Genomic DNA, 26,839 nt, shown 5'->3' with positions numbered 1-26,839 from the left:
GTTATTTACTATAACATGAACTAAGATAATTAAAAATTTCCACAAGCTTGATGTTAGGCTGCCGAGAGTTTTAGTTCTATTCTTGTCACGCTCGGACCCCAGTAGAAGCCTGCCACAAGGCGTCTACAACAACAAGGAAAGAAGTAGGAATAGATTCCTAACATGGCTATCAGAGCAAATACATAAATCTATTATAAAGGAGTCTAGAACAACAACACCAACATAAGATATACAATAGGTACATCATAACTACTAGTAGATCTCTAAACAAAATATGTTATACATCTTTCAGCTAAACCAAAAGAAAGATGTCGACGGGTCCGACTATAATAACACCGAGGAGGCTCTAGCTAGTCGAAAACCCCTTGCCACGATTCCTGGCCTCTCCCGCTGTGGAAGGCTCTTAAACAAAAACAAATAACCAATGAGGGTGAAAACTATTAAACAATAGTTCCCAGTGGGTAAGCCGCCGAGAGTAGCGAAATACACCACTAGGTCAACTGAAGCATGATAATATGCAATAGGCATTAAGCATATAGTTAACAATAAATTGAATGTTCAATTATAGTCATGCCTCTACATGCTAATGTCATTTAACATGTATGAGGTGTTCTACTGTCGTATGCACAAGTACTTGTATATGCAAGTCTATAAGAAAATTTACATGCAAGTTTACATGTATATTTCACTTTCATTTTCATCATGTAGCTATACTTCTATACTAATCAATATGTGTGTATAGATTTACTATCACTAAGGTTGTCAATGCAACAATGACTAACATCAATGCCCAACTACTATGAATGTATCAAGTAGCGTCACAAGGTAATAATCCACTAGTATAACTAGCTACTTTATATGCATCAACTTATGTGATGTATAATGTCAAGTTTTCTTAACTTTTACCCAATTAACGAGGGACTTACACATAGTAATATCCCAGCTTGTGCCGTGCCTAATGGCCCGTGGTAGTCAACATTCCTCCTTTAGGAATGAGCCTCTCTCACGGCAATCTACTTCGGCGTCCAATACCGCACGGGCGATCTGTCGTCGCAAAGGCTAACTTCGGAGTGCCGGCTTGTAGGAAGCGACCCTCATAAGCTTGTGCGAATGAGCACAAAGGCAAGCAAGCGTGATCATAAGTATTAGGTCCAAAGACCACATATCCCAATCATCATGTCTAAAATATAGAATTACAATCGACTTGAAGGTCGGGTACTATATTATATATGTCTTGTTTCATTCTCAATTAACTTGGTGGTATGTCTCTACCGATACATAACATACCTTAAGCATGTATTGGTTTACGTCTCATTTATCCTATCAAAGACGGTTCTCTATTTTATTCATGACCCAATAGGGGTTTCATAAGTATACTATTTCCACTGTAGTGTAAGGTGAACAATATAGTGTAAGGTGAACAATTTACCAATGTCATATTCAATGAACTATGAGGATGTCAACTAGATCATGATTCAGGTCATGCACAAGCCTTGCACATAAGCCTCCACTACATAGAGTATGATGGTCGTGATGCAAGTAACTTTCATTCAACTAAGCAATTATATGCAATTGCCCTTTTATTTGCTCAATAGCATAGAAATCTCTTTCGTCATGTCTAGAGCATGGAATGCAACAAACGACCTAGAGGTCGAGTACAATGTCATAATGCCCACTTAGTTATTAAATTAAGTACAATATGCTTAACTTCACAATTTATCTCTACCATGCAATAGGTCATATTTGCCCTCGTCTAAAACAAGTATATTAGTTGTGATGGTTGAACTCAATAATTCCACTAACCATGTAAGGTCCCATAAGACATTCATTGTCACGCCCCGAGACCCGCCTATTTGGTCGGATTCGGGCTCGCCAACAGACCGCCGAACGGACAGGATTTTTCCTGTACCACGGACAGGATTTTTCCTGTACCACGGACAGAGTTTCCCCTGTACGTCCGAGGCGTCACAATCTATACAATGCACGAGGTTCCAACCAGGAACAGCATTCAAACACAGATTGCATAAGGAAGGTATCGAAAACATAAATACAACTATGCTATTACAAGCATTCATTCCAGGTTTACATTTACATTACATTTTGATTCTAACTTCCAAATACAATCGAGTTATTACAATTCACTACAAGTTTGTTTCTTTCATTTTCCTCCCCCTAAGCTGGACCATTTCGGGGTACCGCTATCCCTGGTCTCGGTGGTAGGGCGCTATCTACGAAGCTACGCCATTTTCTCGCACCGCCGCGCCGCTCACGTGCGAACCTGAAATCCCAAAACCACGTGGGGTGAGAACTATTGTCCATAGTTTTCAGTGGGTATGGCCACCCAAGGGAGGAGCTCGACCCACCAGGTCCGAAGGAGGCACTGCAACATGTTAGTCCAACAAATATCCACAGATATATATTTTTCATCATATAATTATACAACTAACATTTATCATGTTCATGCCTCGCAATATGCAACGATGCAAATCATGCAACTCAATATGCATCAGTATAAGTAGATCTACTAATTCTACTTTCTGTTTCGCTATCCACAGCTTATCCAATTGACTTCTAAGATTTCCTCTATCTTAGATTCATATTATTCACAACCTGCTCATAAGGTTTTATCTACCTTTGATCTATATCATTTGCTCTTTGCTTTTAAGGTGTCTTCCACCTTAACCAAGCTAGCAACCCGACTCGGCATCAAGTCAATCTGATGAGCTGCTACATAGTAATGTAATCTACTAACATGATACTATGCCTCAATGAACAAAAGGGAATGAGTTACTATATAGTAATGTGATCTACAACATGATACTATGCCTCAATAATCAAATGAATGAGCTACTACATAGTAATGTACTCTACAACATGATACTATGCCTCAATGAACAAAAGGGAATGAGCTACTACATAGTAATGTGATCTACAACATGATACTATGGCTCAATAATCAAATGAATGAGCTACTACATAGTAATGTACTCTCAACATGATACTATGCCTCAATGAACAAAGGGGAATGAGCTACTACATAGTAATGTGATCTACAACATGATACTATGGCTCAATAATCAAATGAATGAGCTACTACATAGTGCGTCATGCTACTATGCCTCAATAATCAAATCTCATCTCGGCTAACCCGAAGGTTACTACCGACTCATGGCTAACCCGAAGGTTACTACCAACTCATGGCTAACCCGAAGGTTACTACCAACTCACATCTTAAGTCACGCTCGCGGGGAGACTCTGTGCTACACCCACCCAAGACCCGTCTGCTGGGTAATTACATTAACCCAAACGCGACTACTATTCCGGAGCTCACTACTTGGGTGGAGCGACCACGCCAAGGTTAAACAGACTATGTGAGTATGATCCATCCTCCCACTCGAGGATACCTTGTCTACTAGGGCCACAGTGCTTTTGCTGCACTAATTCCAAGTTCACAACTCGACAATTGGGAATCTACAATCCCTAGGTTCAAATGTCATAGTGTCCTGCTACACTAGATTTGAATGCCACTCGTTATGTCGTTATGTTGTAAGTGTCTCAACTACACTAGATTTACATGCCACTCGCTCATGTCATAGTGCCTCTATTACACTAATTCACATGTCACTTGTTTTCATCGAGTTCAAGTACATCACTTCATGCCACTATAGGATTCCATGTCACAAGACCCAATCCTCATGCATCCCTAGTCCATGTGTCAAGCCCACAATGCTACACTACTAAGAAGGCATGCAAGGAAATAGAAATGCAACCATCTACTCATCCTATAATGCATAATGCCAACATGTGAATATGATCAATAACATGACTTAGACATAAAAGGAAGCCAAACTGCTTCGGGATGACACCCCCCACCACAATGCATAATATCCACATATGTCCACATGCATGTATATCTTCTCATGCATTCATATAGTATCTCATGGTAGGTAACAACATCAAGCATAATACGATTCCTACACTCATATTATCATGTACAACCTACTAAATATATGTATATGCATCAATACTATCCATACATTATCATTATCCTCTAATGGTAGTTTAATCGTGGCATTCATCTCATGCATCCATAGGTTTTACAATTAACTACCATTATGCATCAATGATAAATAACACTCCACTTCGACATGGAAGTGAGCTAGTATCTTCGGTGAGCACAACCCACCTCGCAACGTTATCCGATTGCTTGTAGTCACTTGCAATCGGCCTCCCGCGGCACACGTTGTCCGGTTCGGCCCGAACTCGCAAATGTTCACCAACCGCGCGTCAATCCGCGGCCCAGGTCTTCAAGGGTCCTTATCTAAATGCCGCGATGCTAAGAATCCATTTTCGTGATATTTGGACGACGCCTCGGCCTTCCAGGCGGAAACGAAGCCAAAAACGTCATTTTTTCGATATCTTCGCGTATGTAAGGAAGTGAATTCTCGAAATACGAGAGTTGGACTTCGTTTAGAAGCGACCAAGGGTCGTGTTGGTGAGCTTCGAAAAGGCCGAAGATGCCTAAATCACCAAAAGTGCCTTAGAGGCGAGTCCACGAGAGCAAATAGTGCAAAACCTGCACTGGGCAGAAATTACTCTCGGGGACTGGTCCCTGAAAGGGAGAGACCGGTCCCATCGGTTGATGGTTGCGGGGATCCTTGAGGCAACCGGTCCCTGGTAGGGAGGGACCGGTCCCTGAACGCGAACCCAGCGAGAAAGCCAGAAATTTGGCTAAGTCTTGAAAATCCCACTCTCGGGGACTGGTCCCAGGTTGGGGAGACCGGTCCCTCCGCGCGAATTCTGCCTAGTAAGGGCAGTGCACAGAGGCAAAAGTGGAGGGGGTTAACTGGATATTGTTACATTAGAGGGGCATATGGGTCCTCTCCCTCTCTAATTCCACTCACTCTCCCTCACACTTTCTTTCTCCCTCTCTCTCTCTCTAGAAGGGAAAGAACAAAAGAGAAGAAGAAGAAGAAAGGTGAAGGAAAAGAAGGAAGAAAAAGAAGGAGAAGAAGAAGGAGATCAAGCTAGGAAGGCTTTTGGACCTCTCCCTCTTCCTCTCTTCTCTCTTTGAAGCTAAACAAGAGGTAGGCTTCTAACCCTAGTTGTGAAATTTAGGGTTTTTGGAGTTTTAGCTCTTGAGATGGGGTCAAATGGACCCCTAGCACCATGAATGGTGGGATTAGAGCTAGAATCTAGGGTTTTTGAGGTGGGTTTGCATAGTGCTAACCCTAGGGCACCCAAATTAGGGTTTTTGGAAAAGTAGAGGATTGATCTCATTTGAACCTCCTCTAACCTAATTGCTAGGTGTCTAAACGCAAGGGCGAAGTCGGATTTTCGATTCGTCAAGCGGGCGAAAAGATATTGGTGAAACAAGGCCAACCAAGCTTCATTTTGACCTAAGAGGCCGAGACGTCGTCGTAACGTTCGTTAGAGGGCATTTCTAGAGCCTCCATACCCTCAAGAGGTGGGGGGTGCCATCCCGAAGCATCTGGATTTCTTTTTATGTCTAAGTTATATATATGCTTGATCATATTGTATTATAGGATTAGTAGATAGTTGCAAATTCTAATTCCTTGCATGCTTCTTAGTAGTGTAACTATGAGTTGGACACATGGACTAGGATAGCATGAGGATTGGGTTTTGTGACATGGAATCCTATAATGGCATAAAGAGCCGAACTTGGACATATGATAGCCTAGTAGAGTGGCATTGAACTAGTGTAGTAGAAACACTATTGGACGAGTGACATGTCAACTAGTTAAAGAACATTACTACAATGACTAAACGAGTGGCATCGGGTCTAGTGTAGTAAATATGACATGGTTTTAGGGATAGTAGAAATCTCAGCATCTAGGATGCATTGTATATTGTGCAGCAGAGGCACATTGACCTTAGTAGACAGGGTATCCTCTTAAGAGGATTGGATCATACTCACTAGTCTGTTTTCGCTTGTCAGTGGTCGCTCCACCGAAGCACGAGTCTCCGGAGTACTTTACTAGGGGCAGACGTAGTTGTCCCGCAGACGGTCTCGGTGTGCGAGTGTAGCTTCTCCTCACCTATGAGATTGAGAGTGAGTCGAGGGTTTAACCTACGGGTTAGCCAAGTAGATTGGGTAATAAACATGAAATGCATAGTAGACTTGCATTATTACCTTGAGTAGACATAGTGTATGTTGTAGATTGCATTGCTATGTACTTTTATATACTCATGACATGATACTAGCATGATAGTTGTTGTTGCATGCATCGTTATCATTGGTGGCATGATAGAGTAGTTGCAGTTCATTTATATATATATCTATCTCCCTATCTGTGCCAGCTTAGACCTAGTGGGAAAATCGGCGGAGTCGGCGGTCGAACCTACTGGGAACTATATTTATATAGTTCTCACCCCATGTGGTTTTGGGGTATAGGTATACACAGAGGCGAGCCGAGCGAGGATCGCGGCAAGGGCATAGCGCCCTAAGTGAGTAGTTAGTAGCTTTCCTTTTTGCATATAGAGTATCCTCGTGTACTAGAAGATGTGTATTTTGGATAGACATGGAAAGCTATGATGTATTTTGAGAAGAACATGTATTTACATTTTGGAAGATGAAAATGTAATGTAACCAAATGAGGTAACTATTGGATGGTTGTAATAGTTAGACTATCTCTCTTTATACACTTGTACATTCTCTCGTGGTTCTTGCTCTTAGTTGTAGTGCACTTGTGTGCATCGTATTGATCATGTATTTTATTTAAGCTTTTCCTGGGCACTTAATTGTACTTGATCAGGTTGTTTAGCCTCGGGCGGATAGGGGAGGTCCTGTCCGTTCGGCGTCCGTCCGCCGCACCCGAACCAGACCAAATTGGTAGGGATTTTGGGGCGGGGGCGCGACAATGTAGGCTCGACGGATCGCCGAACTGACTTCACCAACGTGTCAGGAAACCTAACAATTTGGTTTGTATAGGGTTAATTTAGATCAAACCCTTACATTTTGTAAAACCCCATTTTTGAGCCCTAAGATGCACTATTGTAAGAAATCATCATATAATCTCTTAATTCATGCAATAGTCATCCATTTAGCATCTAAGGATTCTACTAAATCCATTTCTAGGACATACAAATCACTCCTTAGCAATCTACCATGAGAGGGGCTTAAGCTTACCTCAATAAGCTTCCTCTTAGACCGAGGAAGGAGAAGATGAAGATGAAGCTTCAACTTCAAGCCTTCTTCTCCAATGCCTCCAACAAAGCCTCCTCTTGATTCCTCCCTAAGTGAGAAGGAGAGTTCTTAGAGGCAAAGAGAGAAAGAGTGGAAACTTACTCTCTCCCTCTCTCTCGGTTTGGAGTGCACACAAGGGAATGTAAGGGTTCACATATATATGTAGGCCCCCAAAACACTATTACAACAAGCAGTTTTGCTTTCAGAATCTGATACTTTTCGCCGGAGCCCTTTTGAATGTCCGTTTGCGCTCAAATTTGACAGTTAGACTCGGTTTTACTTAATAAGAACAAAGAAATTTTAATCTTTCAGTTCCGACCATTTTTGGTCCCCGAAAGCTCTACCGAACTGAAATCTCTAGCAGATAGCAGTCAGATTTTATTTTTCACTTTCCGGGTGTCGGAATGACATGAAAAAAATAATCCCGATATATTCCAGATTTTCATAATTTTCTGACACTGAATTTTATGCTAAAATATCAGCCCCGTTTCTCACAGAAAATTCTAAATCTTCTGTTTCCATTCCGATTTCAGCACAAGTCATTTCCTTCTTATACTTTACTTCTTTAAGTCCAATAAAAATAGTATCTCACACTATTTTTATTTATATGTACTTTTATATTCACATCCGGTACATTACATTTATTTACTCAACTCTATCATGCATTCTAATGTTGCGTAAGAGGAAATACAATTACATGCTATTTAGTGTACAAATTCACATTATAAGCCTCTACTATATAGAGTATGAAAACTTCTATATGTAACATGAGTGTATCATGCATTTGAAAANTATTTTTATTTATATGTACTTTTATATTCACATCCGGTACATTACATTTATTTACTCAACTCTATCATGCATTCTAATGTTGCGTAAGAGGAAATACAATTACATGCTATTTAGTGTACAAATTCACATTATAAGCCTCTACTATATAGAGTATGAAAACTTCTATATGTAACATGAGTGTATCATGCATTTGAAAATTCTACCATACTAGCATGAATATGCATCAATTTGTCTTATAGCAATATAGAAAATATAGAGGGAGTTCATCTATTTCGATGAGGTCAAACCCATCGGATAGCTTCTCCGACGAAGTTGTCCCCTAAATCTCATAGGCCCTAAGAAAAATTCCAAGGGGTTTACAAGCTTCTAACAAGCTCACCATGAAAATCACAAAAAATTCAAAAGAAAATAGGTGAAAATTACATTTGATCAAGTTGAACTTGTCCAAAGTCCAAATCAAGGCAAGGTAGCTTCAAATCCCACCTAAAAGAGGATTCTACACTCATCAATTCCATCCAAAAAGCTTTAAAAAGAAAAGCCCCAAAACAAACCCTAGTTTCTACCAAACTAGGTTTTCCACCAAAAATCTCTTGCAATCTCCCAAATAGAGAGTACAAAAAGGTTCCTAACCTCATCATAAGCCCTAACTCAAGCCATGAAGTGCTAGGGTTGAAGTTTGATTCTCCAAAAGCTCTTTTCTTCAATCCCGAGCTCCCCTCCAAGGTCTCAAAGCATGCATCCAAAGAGGAGAGGGAGAAAAAGAGATTAACCCAAAGATTTAGGGTAAGGAGAGGGAATCCAAGAGAGAAGAAAAGAAAAACCCACCTCTTCTCCTTCTCTAGCCTCAGCCAACAAGAGAGGAAGTGAGGGGGCGAGGGACATGTTATATAAATTGTAACAACATCCCCAAAGCCCCTCCAAAACATAGAAATTACCCTGAGCACGAAACAGATTCTGTAACATCAGTGTACGCGATTTGGAGTACCGGTACTCGACGGTCAGTTCCGGTACCCGAAGGCCAATACCGCAGAACTCGAACGTTGGAAATTCTGATTTCCACTGCGTTTCGGTACTCGCCCGATGCAGTATCAGTACTCAACCCAGTACCGGTACCCAGAGCTGAGTTCTCTAAGAACCCGAGAGCTGCCCAATTTGGTTCTCCACAGAGTTCCGATACCTCAAATCTAGTACTAGTATTCAACTCAAATACTGTAGTTTTTGCAGAATTTGATCTTCGGAGTCCGTTTTCGCGCTTATTAAGCCTCGAAAACACTCCTAAGCTCATCAAACTCAGATCAAACCTTCAAAATAATATTAAGCACTATTCTCTCACTAGAACTTTGCAATTTGCAAAAGTTCAGTGCGCTACAATTCTGCTTCGCATTGACAGATCCTGAACAATACGCATGATTGCTTCAAACATTTTATCTCTATCACTCATCCTAATTTTTACTTCCTCTTTTTCTTTTTTTGCTTTTTGTTTTTTTTTAAAGAACAAGTTTAGCCACAGTTGACATCTTAAGTAGTTTCCAATGGATTGAAGCAGACAAACTAGTTGCAAGTTACTAGTTTGATTCAGTTTTTGAACTTTCTTTAGCAATGATGTATCACAAAGTTCTAAACATCTAATTAAGTTCGGATTGTTAACTAAAGCTGTACCTCACTTCTTTTTCTTTGTTTGGTTAGCTACAAACATAATGGAAGTAACCTGAACTTCAGGTCATTTGGGAACATGATTATGCAAACTTTTAAAACTTAGATTTTTGCTACCTTATCTTTCAATTTTGTTTGATCTATATCCAGGAAAATTATTGCTTGCACCTGGTTGATCCATATGTACTTCCATGATCTGTATCATGCTTTTAATCTAACCCTCCGAACTTAGGTAGGAAAAAAAATGCAACTCATTCGTTAGTAGAGATTAAACTGTCTGATTGGACGGATTAATGCATGAAAGCATTGCTCATGGATGTACGGATGCAACAGATGCAGACAATAATTTCTCAGAGCCATGAAGTGACTTGAATGGCACAAAGTGAAAAGTTTACGTTGTAAAATCAAAATTTTTCAAAGTCGGTTAGTTGTTTCCATCTTCAAAGTTGAGGTTAGTTCTGAATGTTTGTTTTAGGAAACTATGCATAAATGTATATTTGTTTGCAGTTCTCCTTACAGCTTGCTTCTATATATTTGTTCTGGGAAATTATACATAAATCTACATTTGTTTTGACTAATTTGAATATTAAATTACTGTCAGTTTCGGGAAAAGCTGACGATGTACGTAGTGGTTATCGATCGTGTTTCATTAGCTGATTTTATTTCCTTGTGCTCCGAGAATAAGATTTCCGGATGTGCTGAGAGAGTTCAGGGTTGTTAGTTTAGTACGCATCAAGTCATCAACTATCAGGTATGGAATCAAAAATGGTCTACGAATTGATCAGAAGAACCTTTCTGTTGGTTATGATCTGCTAATTTGGAATGAGAGAGAGAAGCATGTACCTGATGCTCATAGGTAGAAGCAATGCAGTGTTGGGCTGCTGTCTAAATTGTACATATCTCAACAGCTGTTTATATCTGATTTGTTCATAAGCTGTTTCCGCTCTGCTACAGGAGCTCACGAAATGCATAATGATGGCTCCATCATAAGATATCTATCATCTTGGATTTATTCTTTTTATTATTATTATTATTATTTACTCCACTCTTTTGTTGTGAAAACAATCCGGCATCAATTGAAAACTTGTAAACAATTCCCAATCAACTCACTAGAAAATTAGCTGTAAAAATGTCATCAGTTTGGGTTATTTATTGGGTACGGTTCATCGACGGCATCTGTATCTGTATATTGTAATGTAATGATATTTTTCTATATGTAATTGAACTGTGATTTGGATATTTCCTAGTGTGATGGTCAAGCCACATATTTTCCTTCTATTCCTGTTCAAGCAAACTGTACTGATCTACAGCTGTGACTCTCATCATGTTGTTCTGCTTAACCTTATCTCAAGATCATTATCACTTGAGCGGCTTGTCACGGCCTTAGCGTTCTCGCTTGTAAAGCCCGTGCTTGTAAAGCCCGTCCGGTGCATGCCTTTCTGCTCGAAGATGGGCAAGCCTAGTTTCCTATGGCTAGTCTAGATATCTGTGTCGTAAGGCTAAGTATGCAAAAAGGAGAGAAGAGAAGGGCAGAGATTTCCAAAAAATTAAAGTACTCTACTATTTAGGAAAATAAAACTATAATATACTTTGCTTTTGGCCATAGCCATCTCCACAATTTATAAGTCTAAGATACATTAAATCTAGTCCACATTAATTTATCACTAAGCAAATATTAACTTACCCACTATCAGATATTAAAGAGTCCTCATGAAGACCTCATAAATGCAAGGTGATTTCAAGGATTGCTCATGAGGTGCGATTTTGGAGCCATTAAGTCCAGCAGTTACATGATCTTTCGTCTCCCACAACGACTGCTGATTTTGGACCTCCTTGACAGCCCGCTCCACTTGCAAAGTTACGCCGGGGACTCAGACTGGACGGCAATTTTGCTAAGCCTTTGTCAAGCTGCTGATAATTTTCTCTACTCCGAGAAGCAACAATAAGTATTTGGCAAACAGAGAAAGCAAAAAATGAAGATAAATTGCATCCAGAGTGTTTGGAGTTTCCAACCAAGTTTTATTCTATTCCTCGAACTTTCAAGTTTGATGCTGTGGTCCTCAAATTCTTAAAACAGTTTCACGACAGTCCTCGTATATATATATATATATATATATATTTTTTTACTACTAGGGACTATAATTACTGCCTACACCTATTGCATCTATACATTGTGGTATCATGCATCCATCGACTACGTTTTCCATCACGTATTTCAACTGTATCATCCATTTACTTTTTCCTATATATAAAAATTAGATCTCCAAACTAAAAGATGAGATAGATCGTGAATTAAAAACCGATGTATTAGTGGTGTGCAAATAAAAAGACGAACTAGATGCGAGCAAGAAATTTTAATCTAAAGTTAGGACTAAATTTAGAGATTATTGAAAGGTTATCGACTAAATCAAAAGCTCATCCAAAGTCCACGGACTCAAATGTTAAATCAAACGTTTGAGAAATAAAATGAAATTCATGCATAGTTTAGGGACTAATACTACAATTTACCAAAAAAAGAAATCAAAATTAAAACAACTAATCAGTATAACTAATAATGATAATTTTTGCAGTTTATTCATAGTTTTGTACTACACTATTGAGCTTATATATTTTATTTCTACAGAATCTCTCATAAATTGGGAGGGCATCTCATGCAAATCATATAACTCCTTACATGACTTGTTCCAAAAGTTTACATGACTTGTTCCAAAAGTTTTGCAAGAAAGAGATATGAATTTGTATATATATATTTTTTATTCTATAAAGTTACTTTTATATGTTTTTATGTTTCTAGTTTCTAGTTGATTTAGTTGAATTATATTTGTGTACTAAGCTTGTTAATATGATTAATGTCACGAGGAATATATTATGATTAATGTCACGAGGAGCAAAATATTAGTGGAATAGGACGTATTGAGTTTTTTTGTAGTAACTCACAAAACTAAATATGGGGAATATATTAATTGTGAAATATGTGAAATAATCATTGTACTTTAAGCTTAAGCTGATAAAGAATGGTCACTCCCCCCTCATGTTTTGGCTTGAGACCTTTTGTTTTGTTTTTTATATTTAATACTTTCCCCTCATTTTTTGGCTTGAGATCTTTTGTAGGCCCATTACGTGGATTTAAATTAAGTGGGAGAAAATTAATAATGTTATGAACCTAGCATGACTCAAACTTAAGACTTTCTGCTCTGATATCATATAAAATATGTGAAACAACCATTGTACTCTATAAAAGCTTAAACTTGTAGAGAACGGTATTGTTGGAAGCCGAATTTCCCGACCCTTGATCCGGTCAAAGATCCTTCTCGGGAAGCGCGTCGGGATAAGGAACGGCTGCGGATAGTGACCCTCAAAATTTGCGCCCTTCGACTGAATCAAGCGATTCGGCTGATGAGGGATCGGATCAGCCGGGCTCAAAAACCTCTATAGTAGATTCGGTTCTGCTGGGATGAGCCGAATGTATGAACTGTGCAGGAATCAATGTCGACAGAAGAGTCGAATGGAAGAGTACACAGTAACTGGTCGGCTGAAAGAGCCGAATGCCTTTAAATAATAATAAAAAAGAGTGTGCCCGAAGGGCATACAGACTTAGAAATATAGTTTACAACAGAGTGATGCCCGTGGGGCAGACAGACTCTGCAAATGTAGTCTACAACAGAGTGATGCCCGTGGGGCAGACAGACTCCAGGGTTCTACTTAGCGAACTACTCCTAGGAAAGCAGTAAATGCGGAAAAGAAAAAGATTACATTTAGATTACTCCTAGAAAAGCGATAAAATGCAGAGAAAATAAGGGTGGTTTTCTCGTTCAGGGTGGAGAAAGACCCTTCTTGCAGGCTTTGAAATTACTATTTATAGTAACATCAACCCACATTATTGGTTGGTTCGGGGAGTGGTTGTAACCATGATTGTGGAAGTTACGCCCCACTTCTCATGGAAGTTACGTTCTACTTCACATGGAAGTTATGCCCCACTTCACATGGAAGTTACGTCTCACTTCTCAAACGTTTCCGCCTAAACGCTCTTAGCCTTCAGGCGCCTTATTGCCGACTCCTGGTGTACCACGTGTCTTTATTTCTTCGGCTCATACGTGGGCTAGGTCGGCGTGTTTATTTCAATTTGGCATCAACAATGCCCCCCCAATAGTCTTTCGAATGAACATTCGGATGACTATTGGTGCCAAATCGACTGCTCAAATGACACAGCCGAGACTCAAGCTTTTGTTTCGCTGATCTTGGCCGGCTTAAAGAAAACGGCGCTTTATCATCCCAGCCACATATATCTCAGCTTCATCAGCGATTCTTTTCGATTGGTTCGGCTCTTCTTGAACCGAATGTTTTTCTATCAAGAATTTCTCCTTGAAGAAAGTGATTATATCTCAGCTTCATCAGCCGATTCTTCACTTTCACTCGATTGGCTCTGCACTTCTTGAACCGACTGTTCTTCTATCAAGGATTTCACTTTTTCTTTGCTTTGCTTTTTATATCGGCTCCATTGCAGCCGATTGTCCTTACTTTCCTTCTGAAATTGCTCATATTGGGCAACTCGAACACCTAGATCAAATAGATTAGAAAAATACTTATTTTCAAAATAATTTTTTATCTTAAAATGCAGACCATTTAACGTCATTTTGGCGAACTTTGATTCCAGCATTCTCATAAAGTACCGGGTTTTGGCTTTTTTAAAACGGTTCAAATATTCTTCGACCGTTTCACCTGACATTTGTTGGTATAAAGCCAAGTCGGCGACCGATAATTGTGGCTCCGACCTATAGAATCGCTCATGAAATTTTCTTTCCAATTCATCCCAATTTTGGACGGAATTGGCTGATAAACTTGTATACCAAGTAAACGCTGTTTTAGTTAACGACGTGTTAAATAATAGAAGTTTCAAAAATGAGTCAGTGGCCGCTTCTCTACATTGGGCCGTGAACCGGGCTATATGCTCGACCGTATTCTCGGTCTCATCGCCCCAGAACTTGTCGAACTTCGGCATTTTCCAATTTGCCGGATACGGATGCTCTGTATCTATGTTTGCGGGATATGGGGATCGAAAAACAGGCCGCATAGCCGGCCTGGCCCCTACTCCGAAGGTATTCTGAATGGCTTCCTCAATCTGAGCATACAGCGGAGCTTGTGCTTGAGCCGAATTTGGCCCTTGAGGAACTCCAGAATTCTGTATTGCAGGGTTCGCTCCTTGCATATCATTAGGGACCTGCCCCCCAAGCCCTAATCCCTACATTTTGGGGCTGATAAGCTGGTAAAGGAGGTAAACCCGATGCAATCTCCGACTGAGGGCCGGCGTTTATATTCGCTGGCATGTAAGCAACCTGGAAAGGTGCCATTTGCGGTTGCACCTGTGAGACCGCCGGCGTGACGGGATTTTGTTGCACCGGCACATTTAGGGGCCCTTGTTGTCCCCCATAAGGTTGCTCGTTTCGGATAAATAATTGTCTGATTCAAACAATATTTTCACATTATAGGCCGCGATAGCGGCCAGCACCGCGTCTAGTCGAGCGGTACTTTGATGGATATTTTGATCTAAAGTCTGCAGGACTCAGCTCATCTGGCCGAGCGCCTGAGTTAGACTCGACTCTTGATGAGCCGACTGTCCACTAGTTTCTCCTTCAACTGGCAAAACTGCTTGACATTCGCCAGTATTGTTTGAATCACTAGGTTGATCACTCCCAGAATTTCTAGGAACAACCCTATTGCGCAAATTCATGGCATTATCATCAGCCATAATTTCAATAAAAATATAAATTTACCTAAAATCGAGTCCCACCGGGCGTGCCAAAAATTGTTGGAAGCCGAATTTCTCGACCCTTGATCCGGTCAAAGATCCTCCTCGGGAAGCGCGTCGAGATAAGGAACGGCTGCAGATAGTGACCCTCGAAGTTTGCGCCCTTCGACTGGATCAAGCGATTCGACTGATGAGGGATCAGATCAGCCGAGCTCGAAAACCTCTACAATAGAATCGGTTCGGCTGGGATGAGCCGAATGTATGAACTGTGCAGGGATCAATGTCGGCAGAAGAGCCGAATGGAAGAGTACACAGTAACTGGTCGGCTGAAAGAGCCGAATGCCTTTATATAATAATAAAAAAGAATGTGCCCGAAGGGCATACAGACTCAGAAATATAGTTTACAACAGAGTGATACCCGTTGGGCAGACAGACTCTGCAAATGTAGTCTACAACGGAGTGATGCCCGTGGGGCAGACAGACTCCAGGGTTCTACTTAGCGAACTACTCCTAGGAAAGCAGTAAATGTGGAAAAAAAAAAAGATTACATTTAGACTACTCCTAGAAAAGCGATAAAATGCAGAGGAAATAAGGGTGGTCTTCTCGTTCAGGGTGGAGAAAGACCCTTCTTGCAGGCTTTGAAATTACTATTTATAGTAACATCAACCCACATTATTGGTTGGTTGGGGGAGTGGTTGTAACCATGATCGTGGAAGTTACGCCCCACTTCTCATGGAAGTTACGTTCCACTTCACATGGAAGTTATGCCCCACTTCACATGGAAGTTACGTCCCACTTCTCAACCGTTCCCGCCTAAACGCTCTTGGCCTTCAGGTGCCTTATTGCCGACTCCTGGTGTACCACGTGTCCTTATTTCTTTGGCTCATACGTGGGCTAGGTCGGCGTGTTTATTTCAATTTTGGCATCAACAGGTATTTAAATATTTTTATATTTAACATTAAACAAGCGTGCGTCAAGTAATTTTGCGGTTTTTAATGTGTACTTTTATTTTATTTGAATTTTATTTTTTGCAGCAATAAAGTTATTTAGCATGCAATTTATATGTTCATATTTCTTGCATTTGATGTAGGACTTAATTGGGAGATCTAGCTAAACAAGTGACTATGCCAGAGTTCTCAAATGCCGCCAAATAAGTTGAAGATAATATTTTCTAAGAAAAAAAGAGAAAAGACCTTTATTGTCGGGTGAGAGATTATGGGATTGATTCCACACTAGCACAAGTTTTTGGAATTCAAGCTCCACTAAGGAATGTAGAGAATGAAAGGTATGATCCAATGAAGAAAGAAGTTTAAAGGTTGCAAGCTCAAATGCAAAATATGCAAAAGAAGTATGAATCGAAAATGAATAAGATAAAATCTATGTTGCATAGGCTTGTCAGCCAATTCGTGAACTTGGATACCGAGACGAGAGATTTACTATCACTTTAGATGGCTATAATATTTTTTTAGCTTTATTTTTGTAAAACTTAAAAGCACCATAATTCTAAAATTAAATTTTATATGCCAATAGTTAGTTTCTGCTTTTACTTAGTAACATAATATATTGATGTGAAATTTATATATCAACTATTTTCTTACATAAGTTATATATAGAGTCATTGTCATTAGTTCTTTAATCATAAATACACATGCATAGTCAATTTTAATTCTTAGTTGAATAAATTAAATAATAAATTTTGTCCATGCAAAAAATTATAAAAAAATAAATAAATGCATTCTATAATAACTTGCCAACGCACAAAAGTATCACTATCTAGAAATAACAAAAATTACCTACTTTGCTAATGCTTTAAAACGTGGCCACAAACGAAAATAGGCCTAGGCCTAGCGACATCGTGACAGTGTACAACATCTCGCTAACAATTAAAATAGGCATAAAAATGACTTTATTTTTACCGGCCACCATTTTGATGATGCTTTAAAAGCCACGACAAACAATTCTTCTTATGTGCGGGAAGTTCCGAATTTTTTTTTGAGAAAGAGGAAGTTCCGAATTGATGATCCAAAAATGACACGCTTTCACGCATCCGCCATATTTACTGATATTCACAAAAGGAGCTTTTTTGTAAAATGACTATCCAAAAATTTGAAACTGGCAAAATAATTCTGTCAAAATTTTATTTGGAAAACTAACTCTCCTTTCGCCACGTGGGCGCCACGTCGGAATTTTGCTATAAAGACGGTAAATGATTCATCGCCTTCACATATATATAATGAAGACAGTGAATGATTCACCGCTGTGAAAACGATAAATCATTCACCGTCTTATCTATATTCCACTCCAGGATTTAGATAAATTTCGATTAATTTGAAGTGTTTTGCACTAAAGACGATGAATGATTCACCGCTTTCACATATATATAATGAAGACAGTGAATTCATAATATATATGTGAAGGCAGTGAATGATTCACCGCCTTCATAGGAAAATTTCGACATGGCGCCCACGTGGCGAAAGAAAAATTATTTTTCCAAATAAAATTTTGACAAGATCATTTTTCAAATTTCAAAATTTTGAAATGTCATTTTATAAAAAAGCTCTCACAAAAGCGTCTATATTTTTCTCTCATCACTGCACTCGGCTTGACGCTTTTACTTTGCTAGTACTTTTATGGCGTCAGCATCTATATCTATATAGATATATTATTCCTCAATAGTTTCGAGAGAACGGCGACACGTGGCAGCGGAACCGCCGGCGAGAGCGGGTGCGGGGGCGGGGCACAGCGCGGCACGCGGAGCCCGAGGGCGAGGGCGAGGGCGCGGGCGCGGGCGCGGGCGTGAGCCAAGAGCGAGCGNTAGATATATTATTCCTCAATAGTTTCGAGAGAACGGCGACACGTGGCAGCGGAACCGCCGGCGAGAGCGGGTGCGGGGGCGGGGCACAGCGCGGCACGCGGAGCCCGAGGGCGAGGGCGAGGGCGCGGGCGCGGGCGCGGGCGTGAGGCACGAGCGGGCGCGGGCGCATGGGCGGGGCGCGGCACGGCGTGACGCGGCGCTAGTGCTGGGCGCGGTCATGGGCACGGCACAGCACAGCGCGGGTCTGCGCGGAGCTGAAAAAAAAGCGTGGCTCATATTGGGGGTTTTCTCGGGGTCCACTTCGGCCTAGTGGACCATATGAGAGGAGGTCCACGGTGGTCCTCCCTCTCATTCTTTATATATATATATATATATAAAAGATGGAATAGTTCATTCCAAATTACTACGGGATAAACAAAAATAGTTAGATTTGACCGAAATATTTTATTCTGGTAAAAAAAAAATAATCCATTTGGCAAAACGGCGAGAATAACTTTTATTGCATGTATAACTGTTTAACTTCTAAACCCTTGTGAGAGAGAGTAAAGTACAACATACAATTCAGTTGTTGGAAACACCGTTCCAGTTTTTCCACAGCAAGCAACAAGCAACAGATCATCGTACGCCCGTAGTTATGTTATGAAGGTAGGTCTTACAATTTTTGGTCGCATAAAATACGTAGTTTATGCGGAAATCAGAGGCTAGCATCACGAGCTTCGTCGCTCTTTACATTATTTCTGACTAAGTTCTTGGACGAAGGCAAACCGGCAACCACATCCTCTTCGATTCCGCATTCATTTGTTCCCCTCGCGATCTTGAAGTAGCCATCCTGCAAAGAACCAGCAAGGAAATTTCTTAATTAGGGCCCAAACAAGGAAGGCGAGTAGCATTTAGAAATTAGAATCGAATAAATTTGACGATTTTTTCTTTTCGCAAAACATACGTCGCCCCAGCCTCTGTTCCATTGGTTCGCTAGAAGCTGCAAAGAAAAAAGGAAACGAAAGAAAGATAAGAGACGATTAGAACTAAAATGTCGTTGAAAATTAACATTCAGAAATCGAAAATCGTAGGTAACTAACGGACCCAATAATCTTCTCCCTTGTCGCTAGTTCCCCATCCGATTAATTTTACAGCATGGCCGCCCATTACATCGCCTGTAACGTGCTTGTACACTCCCGACTTGTAGTGAGCAAAATCCTAACAGACGATAAAGGAGCTTGCTTGAACATCATATTAAGCCAAAGAAACAGAGAAATGACTAGAAAGCTTGAGAAGGCCGACAACTAAAACAAGTCCTTGGTTAGATGATACCTCATAGACTGTGAAGGCAACTTCTACCGGACCATTTGTATAGACCTCCGTCATGATATCCCGAGGATCGGAATTTATTCTGTATGCATTGACGCTGAAATGCTTAGTCTCCTCCCAAAGAAGGTTCTTATCTTTGCACTTCTTTTCACATTGTGGGGTTGGATAGGCAGGCTCACAGCCGGGATGAACACACCCAGTGTTATCAAAATATGGGTCACACTGCAACAAGGAATATTACTTAAAGCGTCACCATTGAAAACAAAGAAGCCAGGTTAGTAAATAGATAATGCAGCCTGTTTGGCCCTGTGGTGCGGCCCACAAGTGAGCCGCACCACAGAGCTTCTGGCTATCGGAGCTTTCCCGTGCTGGGTCAGTCCGGCACGTCACGCTTGCTAATACGGCCCGGCTGCCCTCTTTGTGCAGTCGCGCGCCCCAGAAGCGCGCAGGGTACAGCCGCGCGGCCAAACAGCGGGAATATCAGCGGCTGGCTGTGATGCACCTGAACCGTTTGGTTCGGATATAAGCAAGAACTAGCTATTACAGGGATAGGTACAAATATGGGGATAAGAAAATTAGTGTTTGGATGAAAATTGGGTTGTTCCCGGGGATAAGAACAATTTTAGGTAGTTTTATATAGAAAATGGAGGTGTTGGTGGGGATAACCGAGAACTACTATTCTCGGGTAAAAAATTAGCGTTTGGGTATAAAAGGGGGGGATAAGGGCCTATTCCTATCCCTATCCCCTAACCAAACGCTGCTGTAGAGAATAATTAAAGATAAATTTTCTTTCTTGGGAAGCCAACATCCGATTAGTTGAACCTGTATAAACGAATCTTAGTTCTTTACTTAAATCATCCTCAGTTATCTATAAGATCCATCATTGATATACAGAATTGTTACTTCATTTTACCTGATTCCTCGATTTTAGAGCCTCGAGCTTTTAAATTCAATTACAGCTTTATTGTAAATCCATATCAGTATGATTTGTTTTATTATCTTGAATATTTTACATTCTATATAGCCATTACTATCAACTTAACACTCTGTAACATATAATTCAAACTTAACTGTTTCCAGAAACGCAAACTGTTTTATTTCGCAGGTGCTCTCATTCAGAAAGTATACTTAGTAAGCTACTAAGCTACCAGTCTCAACTGAGGATGTTCAATATTCTTCTCTAAACACTCCTGGCTTGTTATTCTTGCCATTTTATTTTGACAAAATTAAGGGTTAATTGAGGAAATATTGCTCATTTTATATATTATGTAAAAATAAGGTAGTTTGATGGAACTAGTGAACAAATTATTAATAAACTAACAAAATTACCAATTGCAAACATAAATGGTTTATTTATACTGGATATAAAATTGAAAGCTACTAAAGAGAATCTAGTATTCTCAAAACTTTCACCCTAAATTTAATTAAATCTAGTATATTATCTTCAAAGAAATTCATTCAAATTACAACAAGTTCAATCAATTGCCACAGGAGGTCCACCGACCGACGATCCCACGTAAGTCGACAGCCTAAAATCTAACTCGACATCGTACAACGTCTCTCGTTCGCACGCTCATCACATGGTGGAGCCCCTATTTGGGACTTTGCATCCATACCCCGACAAGGGGTAACTAAATCCCAAAACATCACAAATCCTATGGCCGGGTCGCATCTACATTCTAGGTGCACTAACAACCTCATGGTCCAACACGTGGCACTCAACGTTTTTGGGTCATCGCTCGGACTACTGTCCCAACCATAAATCCCAACCAAGCCCTACCCTCAAGTCATGGGCTGTCGCACACTGCGAACTATGCCTGTCCATACAACCCCGACTCCACAATCTCTTATGTTCCAGGCTTGGGTAATCCCCAAGCAATACCCTCTAACCGTCGTCACGCGACCAAGACACTCCCAGCAATATACTCTGGGCGCCCAACTCTTAGATACTCATCTAAAACTTCACCTCACAAGGAGGATTCTCAACACAATCTGAAGATTTTGTATACCGAGCTCATGTTCCCTTAACCCGAGACTCTGCTCTACAGAGCACACGTCCACCGGCCACCAGGCACCCGAAAGGAAACTACCAGCCTCTCGAGCGGTCCTTGGCTTCCTTCACACTTGGACAACGCCTAAGTGCAACTGCCAATGAACACTCTTCGTCTGAACCTTCAATCTTTACCCTACAGCAACTCTAAAATCGAGCGCACTATGCCTCTATTCTTCCCCACCTATTCTTTCCTGTATTGGCCACAATCACTAAACAACCCTGCTTCAACATGCCTCACCATCCAGGTGCACTCCCTCTTTTTGAGTTGCAGCATCTCATGGCTAACTCGTCCAGATTTGACAGTCATCGCACCAATTCTATGCCTGCAAGATCAACTTCCATCACCCAACCACCAGGATGGTTCCAAAACTAGAGGACAACCTTATGTTGTTTATCTCTTCGTACACAATATCACTTTGAAAACATTTCCTCTCCTTGGATCTTCCTCGAGATTGGACTAAGCTTAGATTCACACTAATAGGTCACTCCAACCTATAAATCTCCTACCAAGATTTTCCATACCATGACTAAGTGAAGGCTCAAGCGGAGCGGAGGCCCATTTACTTATGTTTTCTCATATGAATCTCTTGTCTCCAGCTATTGGACATCCCATTTCCATACCAACCCAAGATATACTTATCGGAATACATCAGTATGAAACTGAGGACCTGTATTAACTTGTACACCCAAACTATGGCAACATTAAGGTGTAAAAGGAAAGAGAAGACTGCATAAATCCAGGACCATTATAGAATTCAAAATAAAATTTATCACCTCTTCAGTAACAACACCGTTCTCGACAAAGTACCTCCATGCATAGATAGGGTACCCTCCGTCACAACCATCTCCACACATGAAACCACAGCATGACAGGAGGTCATTCACGGACAAAGAAATGTTCTGCAGTAGACAAAAATTATGGTAAACTACATTACCAACAAGAACATGTCTAATTTTTTGTTTCAATGAAATTTTCGAATCTTTTATACAATCCATAAATTTATGTGCACTTTACCATGGCAAAATGAATGCAAAATCGATCTGACAATGATTCCACAGCACCAAAAGCCCAGCAGGAACCACAGTGACCCTGTCCATTCACGGTTGCATAGTTTTACGGCATTTGAATCCTTTTGCGGAGTCAAGGGCAAAAGTTGAGGAAGAACAAATTGACTTACTTGATCTTTGGAGCAAAATCAGTAGTTTAGACAGAAGACATTGTTGTATATATAAGGATAAAACAAATAGTGTTAGTTTATTCCCAGGCAAAACAAAAATGCAGATCCTACTCAAATTAAGCATTTGGTTGACTAACCAAGTATTCTCCCAATAGTGCTGCATTGTGACCAAGCTGTTCTAGCATCAAAATTCTTAGGAAGCCACAAAGTTTTAGGATAAGTTTTTACTGGAATATCTTCCAATGCATTTTGAGGTGTTGGCTTGACTCCAAGAATATGTTTAAACTGGCCAACCTACAGTGTAAAAAAAAAAAAAAGGAAAAGAAAAGCAATCAAGATTTGACAGCATGTAGGGATACGTAAATTCCTTATATTAGATCTAGCTATGGAAAACGAAATGTAACTGAAATCCTTACAGTGTAATTTGTGAAATAATGATTATTGGAAGCTTTCCATCCAGCATTTGGATTTGTGTTAATCTCCTCCACAATTGAATTCTGCATTCATACTCATCCAGTAACAAGATATACAATATCAATGGGAAGAATAAAAAGTGCTTTAAAGCAAAGCTGCTTCCAGTAGAAAAATGCAGTGAAGAAACCTGAAGAATCATAGTGTTGACCCTAAGATCAGCCAGTGGTTTCACCGCAATAACCTGCAGAGAGAGATCATTGAGAAAGCCATGAAAAGCTAAATCTCAGACAAGATAAGCCACAGATGTATGAAGTACACTAGCGTGTACCTCGATTAGCTAATTGAAGCTGGAATGATGCATGTGCAAATTAACGTTTGACCCAATTGTACCAGAGGGTTCGACTCGAAGTTGGCAAGTTCTTCACAAAATTGTTGAGGTATAAACTACCAAAATTTATTATACAGGAAATATAGAAGTAGACTAACTCCAATATTCTTTGCTTATGTGAACCAATATGGTCTAGGATACAGATACTTTCTCTCTGTGTCAGAGTTCCAGGCAACATTGCCTCCATAACATCTTGAGCAGTTTACCAGTTGGAGTTCAGCAACACAAGGTTAACAAAGTTGTGTCTTAACAAGATTATCAAAGACGGAAAGCCATGTGAACTCCATTGCAAAGCTGGTAGACATGAGAACCATGGCACGTTATATAAAACAGGTGCAAGTCAAGCTATGTTCTCTCAGTCTGAAATACAAAGTAGTTCAGACGCGTCAAACTTAATAGCAGGCACACATGCTACGGTAGACCATTTTGTTTGAGGCAGGTGATGGTCCCATCAATTTACTAATCAATTTGATTTTGATGCTAAAAGTTATCTAAAACCTAGTAAAACCTAGAATGAATAACCCAAGTTGACACGGACTTAGTCCGATAAGAATTATCCCAATATTGAGAAGCCAAGGTGAAAATGATGTAGCCCAATATGAATTAACTCGATACTGAAAGAAGTAAAAACATTATTATCTAATCCAAGTCAAATCAATCTTACCAACCAAGTTAAACACCCTAAATCTTGATCTAATTTGTAGTAAAAGAGACAAGTCTTCTAACATTTGATTTCATATATAATATCTGGTCAAATTGGAGCAAGGGTGACACGAGTTTCAGTCGTGTGGCCAAACACAACATTCAGTAAGTCTAGACTGATCACATCTGATATTTAAGTGAGGTCGCTCCACAGTATGTGATGCTATCCAACTTTAGTTGGATTATTTAAGTCTTAGGCAACATCCAAGTTAGAGTCAATTCATAAATGGTCCTATAACTCAGTCACTGCAATCCACTGAATAGGCTTTGCTAATGGCAAAAAGTTCTCCACTGGCTGGCGAAAAGCATCCATAAATAACGATATTTCGTTGCAGTCAAATTTATCCTATAAAGTAGATTAGCTAAAGTTGCAGTTAGGGCATGTTTGGTTCGTACATTTTGGATCCGGAATAGGAATCGGTTTGATCAAATCCTTCTAATTTTGTTTGGTTCACAGGAATCGGTTTGGGACTCCCATTCCGGATCGGAATGGGAATGGTCCATTAGCTTACAAATTGATTCCGACCTCCAAGCCCGGATTGAAGTTTCAATTCCAAGTCCACACTCACCTCTTCCTCTAGCCCAGCCCAACCTTTCTTCATCTTATCCACCATTTCTCTTCCTATACCGATCTCTTCTCTCTTTTCTCATCGTTAAAAAAAAAACGTGATATATTATTTTTTATTATAATTTTATTCAAAAAAATTTATGCATTTTTTTGTAATTTCTTGCATAAAAATTTTTAAAATAAATTCCTTTTTTTGGGCATAGCTCTAACTTGAGAGTAGTATCAATTTTTTTTTATAAATTTTAGATAGTTTTATAAAATTATATTTAAAAGTAAAATTAATAATATGTTATTCTATTATTTTTTTACTTTGTATCAACCAAATAGTGAAATAGGAATAATTCATTCCGATTTTCAATCCAGAAATGAACCAAACGTCTTGGGGGAGTGGGGCAATCCAATTACCATTCCAATTCATTCTCATTCCATTATCCATTCCAATTCCACTCTTGAACCAAACATGCCCTTAATGTATTCAGGTCTAGGAGCTTTGGAATTTTCCAACTCCTTTCCTCAGTGCTAATAGACTCCAATTATGCATTATTTGCGACTGCAAAAGATTGAATCTGTAGAATATTCATTCCATAAAAGGAGTAAAGGCCACAGTAGACAAATATATAGATGAAAATAAGGGCTAGTAGATTCGTATTATGGAGAAATTTCTTCGGGATATATGGACTTACATGCTCAAAACCGGAAACTATGAGGGGGCTGTATAGGCAGATGGACTGGATATTGAGTTAGCGAACCCCCTAATTTTTCCTCCTTTAAGCTTCTCTAATTTCGCTCACATTTTCGATCTTAACAGCCATTCCTTGGTGAAAAAGTATGATAACAGAATTTCCACATTGTGTTACTTCGAAACCCCGATTCAGGCTTGGCCAATTGAGTAGTGCGATTGGTGTTCTATAAATTATGTAGGAAATTTATATTACGCGGAAAATAATATCGGTTAGAGACACATCTTACTCAGGGATGGAAATTGTCCCTGAAAACTCAGGTCCTCACGAGGATTTGCCCTAAATGAGGTGAGGATGGAAGGTAAATTTCCCCGCCATGGGAATGGGGATGGGGATGGGGACGGGGATGGGGAAAGTATTTTGCCAGTGACAAGGGCATAGTGGGATAGGAATAGCACTCCCTTCCCTACAATGTGCTGCAGCAAATAAAACTCATTTTATTTTTTAATGCAATTTTCTTTTATTTTATAACTTTGTGTCTGATTTTGACTTAAATCATTTAGTTTTAGTTGGTTCGGCTAACCCTAACCCCTTTTCTCTAATAAAAATAAACCAAAACCCAAAAGACCTTTCGTCTTCCTAGAATTGCCTCATCTTCTATGCATGACCATTGGATGACCGTGTTGAGTTGAAGACGAAGAGATTAGAATTTATTACAGAACAGGCTCTTAATCCTATAAATACTTGGTTCTTGATACTTGGAGAGGAAGATTTGATGAATAGAAATTCCTACTCTTGTTTTTTATCCTTGCCATGGTGATTGCCTTCCTAGTGTGATCGTCAACGTTTTTTCCTAACACCGTGATCTTTTTACTTAACTTAATCGGTGTCGCTTCTTTCTTGCGGCAAGATCGGCTTTTGCTCCTACCCCTCCTCTTCTTCTAGGTTCCTGCCTCCTCTTCTTTCTACCCTTGCCGAAGTTCTATCCATAGTATACCGCCCTCCTCGTTGATCGTTTATCCCCCGGAATCATGTGATTGGTGCACTTCTTGTATCTCACCTTCTCCCTCATCTCCTAATATCCCATTATCCCTTTCTATCTAGTCTTCCACTATTACCAACCATTTTTGCCGAAACAATAAAATCGAATTTACCTTATCATTTGAAACTATTATATATATTTTCAGTTGTTTGTTATTATCTCATATATTAAAGGTTTATCAGCATTTTTGTATTGTTTCAATTCGGTTTTAATTTTCAGTCTTACAGAATTTTTTTTTTTCTCGCTTCCTTGCTTTAGTTTTATTTAAGTTCACCAAAATCGATAAATTAAAC

General features: G+C 39.9%; 1 protein-coding gene across 1 annotated transcript in view; it reads right to left on the bottom strand.

The window, feature by feature from the left end:
• The window catches only part of LOC109728085 (cathepsin B-like), a 9,004-nt gene continuing 849 nt past the window's right edge, over nt 18,685-26,839 (bottom strand). Inside the window, exons 2-11 of the mRNA XM_020258381.1 lie at nt 23,354-23,407; nt 23,169-23,249; nt 22,890-23,046; nt 22,753-22,757; nt 22,590-22,664; nt 22,349-22,474; nt 19,525-19,743; nt 19,297-19,410; nt 19,157-19,192; nt 18,685-19,042 (exon numbers count right to left, since the gene is read on the bottom strand). Of these exons, the coding sequence (XP_020113970.1) occupies nt 18,908-19,042; nt 19,157-19,192; nt 19,297-19,410; nt 19,525-19,743; nt 22,349-22,474; nt 22,590-22,664; nt 22,753-22,757; nt 22,890-23,046; nt 23,169-23,249; nt 23,354-23,407 (1,002 nt within the window). The 3' untranslated portion in view covers nt 18,685-18,907. The remainder of the gene's footprint in view (nt 19,043-19,156; nt 19,193-19,296; nt 19,411-19,524; nt 19,744-22,348; nt 22,475-22,589; nt 22,665-22,752; nt 22,758-22,889; nt 23,047-23,168; nt 23,250-23,353; nt 23,408-26,839) is intronic.

This window comes from Ananas comosus, linkage group 23 (assembly GCF_001540865.1).
Source record: "Ananas comosus cultivar F153 linkage group 23, ASM154086v1, whole genome shotgun sequence".
Classification (NCBI taxonomy): Eukaryota; Viridiplantae; Streptophyta; class Magnoliopsida; order Poales; family Bromeliaceae; genus Ananas; species Ananas comosus.
The sequence above is the reverse complement of the archived record's forward strand: the minus strand, read 5'-3'. Positions and strand labels throughout refer to the sequence as shown.